Source organism: Scleropages formosus, chromosome 7, assembly GCF_900964775.1.
Source record: "Scleropages formosus chromosome 7, fSclFor1.1, whole genome shotgun sequence".
Classification (NCBI taxonomy): Eukaryota; Metazoa; Chordata; class Actinopteri; order Osteoglossiformes; family Osteoglossidae; genus Scleropages; species Scleropages formosus.
The window spans coordinates 9,465,655-9,470,046 of record NC_041812.1 but is presented as its reverse complement, the minus strand read 5'-3'; the positions used below and the strand labels follow the sequence as shown (position 1 = coordinate 9,470,046).

General features: G+C 44.1%; 1 protein-coding gene across 3 annotated transcripts; it reads left to right on the top strand.

The window, feature by feature from the left end:
- Nucleotides 1-236: 236 nt before the first annotated feature.
- Nucleotides 237-4,156, top strand: LOC108937503 (insulin-induced gene 1 protein). 3 transcript variants are annotated; one of them, XM_018757499.1, is made up of 5 exons: nt 237-540; nt 1,194-1,318; nt 1,721-1,887; nt 2,167-2,266; nt 2,468-4,156. In XM_018757499.1, the coding sequence occupies exons 1-5, from the start codon at nt 333-335 to the stop codon at nt 2,495-2,497; spliced, it is 630 nt and encodes a 209-aa protein (XP_018613015.1). In that variant the 5' UTR covers nt 237-332; the 3' UTR covers nt 2,498-4,156. The 3 variants fall into 3 exon arrangements, with proteins under 3 accessions (XP_018613015.1, XP_018613018.1, XP_018613017.1); XM_018757502.1 differs by lacking the exons at nt 2,167-2,266; nt 2,468-4,156 and adding an exon at nt 759-883 and having other exon boundaries at nt 1,721-1,858; XM_018757501.2 differs by lacking the exons at nt 1,721-1,887; nt 2,167-2,266; nt 2,468-4,156 and adding an exon at nt 759-883 and having other exon boundaries at nt 1,194-1,446.
- The last annotated feature ends 236 nt before the right edge of the window (nt 4,157-4,392 follow it).

The window sequence follows — 4,392 nt, the reverse complement described above, 5'->3', positions numbered from 1 at the left end:
TGTGCCAGAGAGCAGCGCCGCGAAGGTGGGAGGGTTGTTGTAGTGTGAGGAGGAGGGGTTTTCGGTATTTCGTCGTGTTCCCGGCAGGAGTGAATGTAGAAGTAAGAAAGCGTTCGTTTGGCGCCACGGCTGTGTTTCTCATTCTTGCTGCGCCTTGGCAATGACTGGCGGCGGCTCGACTTGGCCTCGCCGACTCTGATATACAGCCCGTTTTACTGCCTGGCGGTTTACTGCCTCGCGCGTCTTCTGCCGCCCGAACCCCGGACCGGAGCGGTTTCTGTTTGAGATCCAGTCAGACTGACTCGTTCAGAGCTCGGAAGAATCTTCCGAAGATGATGACCCTGGTCTCCGCCGTTCTCAGCGGCGTCTACTTGTCGCTGTTCCGCCGCGGCCTCGTCCTCTTCGCCGTGGGGGTCCTGTTGGCGCTGGTGCTGAACCTGCTGCAAGTGCAGAGGAACGTCACCCTGTTTCCGGACCAGGTGGTCGCTACGCTCTTCTCGTCGGCCTGGTGGGTTCCGCTCTGCTGCGGCAGCGCAGCCGGTGAGTCCCCATGTGAGCACATTTATTTTCAGGTGTTCTTTGTACCCCCCCCCCGCCGCGAGGAGCAGGCAGGAGCCGGTACGTAGGGCCGGGTTTTTTGATGATTTCAGAGGTGGTTTACAAGAAGAGGGGGTTCACATAGTGTGTTACTGATCACTGTATTCTCCATATTTTTAGGCTCAGCGGTAAGAACCTGTTATGAATTAAATCTCATACAGTCCCAGTTGTTTTGCCTGGACGTTACACAGCTGGCCCCTGTTTCTTTCCGGCGGGTCTCTCGTCTCCCATAGCAACTGCTTGGCTTCCGGGCGTACGCGTAGCTCATTGGAAGATGCAAAAACTGGTGAGATATCGCTGATGTCTGATTGGCTATTGCCGAGGACACGCCCCTTATAAATAGAAACAAGGAAGTGTCTGCTGGAGAATCACACACGTAAATGTACCACTTTTGCTATTGCTTGTGCTCAAAAATATTAGTCCCTGCCAGCAAATCTGAAGGTCTCTTACACAGCAAGCTTGTCAACTGAGAATGAAATGTTTTCGACAATGTAACTACACAATTTTGTTTCTGCACCATTTTGTTGCAGAAAATGCATGTCAGGAAATGCTGGTAATCTTGAAGTGTTTAACCAAAAGTTTCTGCTGTCTTTCAGCGGTGGTTGGCCTGTTGTACCCATGCATTGACAGACACCTGGGTGAGCCTCATAAGTTCAAGAGGGAGTGGGCCAGTGTCATGCGATGCATTGCTGTTTTTGTGGGGATCAACCATGCAAGTGCTGTATCCTTTGACCCATCAATTTTACCACCTTCCTCCAAAACCTTTGTATTTCTTTAGTTGATCTATGTCTGGATAGGTTTCCTCTGTGAAATGCACAAGGGAAATTCCATTCAAATCAGCCGCTACTCCTGTATGCACAACTGTTTGTGTACCTTTAAAAAAAAAAAAAATTGTAGGAATGTGATTAGGAATAGTCTATTCTGAGCTTTATGCACCTGAACATCGGTGCATAAAGTGGAAAGAAATAGACTAAGGTTACTTAAGACTCACATGTCTGCAATTATGTCTTTTTTTCCTAATGTAATACACAAATTGTATTTCTCTCAGATGTACATCGCTTTGGAGAAAAGCATCTGCTAAATGAATAAATGTAAATCATTTTACTTAACCAAATTTGCACAGAAACTGGACTTTGCCAACAATGTCCAGCTGTCCCTTACATTGGCAGCCCTTTCACTAGGCTTGTGGTGGACCTTTGACAGGTCCAGAAGTGGCTTTGGTCTAGGTATCACCATCGCCTTCCTGGCCACAATTGTCACACAGCTACTGGTCTACAATGGTGTCTATCAGTAAGTTTGTATATGTGTGTGTATGAGAAAGCTCTTGCTTGGAATGAAGTGTATGATGACACTGTGTATAATCGAAAGGCTTGCTTTCAAATCCCACTCCTGCTGTTTTATGCTTGGTCAAGCTACTTACCTTGAACCGATATGGTACAAGTTGTTTGGCTGTATAAATGGGTAAACTGTTTTATGTAGCCTGGTGTAAAAACCTAATGCTATAATGTTGCCTTGGAGAAAGGGATAATCTTTTCTTTTGGAGTTGTGAACCTTTTTTGTCTTCTTCAGGTACACATCACCTGATTTCTTGTACGTTCGCTCATGGCTACCTTGCATCTTCTTCTCTGGTGGTGTTACAGTTGGAAACATCGGGCGACAGCTAGCAATGGTGAGGCTTGTGATACATTATCTTCTATATTTAAATTTCTGTTCAGCCTGCTAATTTGTATGTCTCAAATAGCATGGTTGAATGCACTTGGTGATATAGTGGTTGACAGTGTGGGTGTCTGTAGAGACCTTGGGACGCAGGCTTGTCTTCTGGGTTCCCCTCTGAAAGTGAGTAAAAATCCACCTCTTTCTTCCTCTGCAGGTCAATGTAGAGAAATCCCACAATGACTAAAGTGAGGCACAGAAAATACCTGTAGGCACCAGATGCCCATGAAGATTTCAGGTTTGGATGGAAACTGTCAACAAAAAAACCATTTTAAATTTGACTTGAATCGTCTGACAAACAAGATCAGCGGGTGTTAACTCATCGTGCCAATGCTGGAATTGAACACTGCATCCACACATTCTTAGACATTGTTTCTGTCTTCTTTTGCATTGTCTTAACATTACAGTATTTTGTGTTTGTTGTACTGAAAAGTACAAGAGATTGTTTTTGGCTTCATAACTTGGTAACAGAGGAGATGCTATACTGTATTTTTTGTCTTTCGGTCTGGTCTTGTGTGCAGACTGAGGAAGGGAAGATTTTCAGGTCTGTGAAATGTTGGGACATTCAAAACATATGCAGCTGTCACTGACATACTGGTCCTCCTGGTGTTCTCTATTTCTGGTACCGTAAAAGAGATGAGTTCTGCAATTTTTGTCAGTGTGAAGGTACAGTCTCATCTGCTGGGGTTCCATCATGTACGAGTCCCAGTGCAGCTATGTTTGAAAGCAGTGTCCCATGCTACATTAGAGAGACAATGAGGCATTCACCTGCTGTCAAGTCACTGACAAACAGCCAAAAGTGTGATCTGATGAGAAGACTGGCTTTAAACCAAATTGATGGGGCATTGTGTGATCAGTATCTCATCACTCCCACTTCTCCAAAAGTGGTGGAATCCTGCAATCTGTGATTGCTACTGTAATAAACAATTCAGTGCTTTTGTCACTATCCATGTTTCATTGTAAATTTAGTATTGTTTACATCTTCCACTTGTAGGCAAATTATATTATCTGCACTACAGGACCTAGTTGATGAAATCTGAGCTCTACAATACTGAAGTGCAATCAATGAATTGGGCCTTGTATTCTCTTGCATACTGTTATTTTGTTCAGTGTATTTTTCTGGAAACTATAAAACTCTTGGAAGTTCTAGAATGAACCTGAAATGTGTTTTTGTATTTCCCAAAATGCAGCATGAGATTTTTCTGTGTTTCAAACTGTTGCTTCTTATATTGTTGTTTACCTCTGAAGTGTACCAATGACTAACATTACAAAAGAGGAAAAAATTTGACTATTTGCTAAATAACTGCGGAGGACAAGGGAAAAAGTTATTCCCTCCCAGTGTTTTGAGGACTAGGAGCATGGAGGAGAGTGCCAGCTCTCAACTCCTGATAGCTTGAAGCAATCCTTTAGACTGTAAGCCAGCTCCTCCTCCTGGGGCCTCATGTATAAAATTTAATTGGCATTCATTCCAGATTTGGTGGTACATTTTCATTCTTGAACACAGGCCCTTTTATTAAGCACACAGTACAAGGAGGAGCTGTTTGTACCTATGGGCTGAAATCTGCAAATGGATGAGCTTGTTTTCAAGTCCACTCCTAGTTATCAATCTCCTGGTTACCTGGTTTTTTAATATACAAGATCAAACCTGTACAAATGAGGCCCCTGGGTGTTCAGGTTTAAAACTGGCTGATCTATAGTTGTTTGAGTTTTGTAGGCCCTGTTTTTGAAGAAAATGCAGAATGCAAGGCTTTATTTTCTGTTTTTTTTTTTTTATTATTATTATTATTATTGGGCTTTTGGCTCTGTGTTATTGCCATTATCTTGAATTCAAGGAAATTAATAAAAACAGTATTTTGTAGCAAAAAAAGATTGTTGTATTCCTGCGGTCTCTGTGTGAAAGAGATGGGCGCGCGCGCACACACACACACATTTTCCGAACCGCTTGTCCCATACGGGGTCACGGGGAACTGGAGCCTAACCCAGCAACACAGGGCGTAAGGCCAGAGGGGGAGGGGACACACCCAGGACGGGACGCCAGTCCATCACAAGGCACCCCAAGCGGGACTTGAACCCCAGACCCAC

Bases quoted from the DNA above. Each gene is read 5' to 3' on its own strand.
- LOC108937503 (XM_018757499.1), top strand. From the start codon at position 333: ATGATGACCCTGGTCTCCGCCGTTCTCAGCGGCGTCTACTTGTCGCTG. The intron at 1,319-1,720 runs GTATCCTTTGAC...AAATTTGCACAG, and splicing joins GGATCAACCATGCAAGTGCT to AAACTGGACTTTGCCAACAA. The intron at 1,888-2,166 runs GTAAGTTTGTAT...TGTCTTCTTCAG, and splicing joins GTCTACAATGGTGTCTATCA to GTACACATCACCTGATTTCT.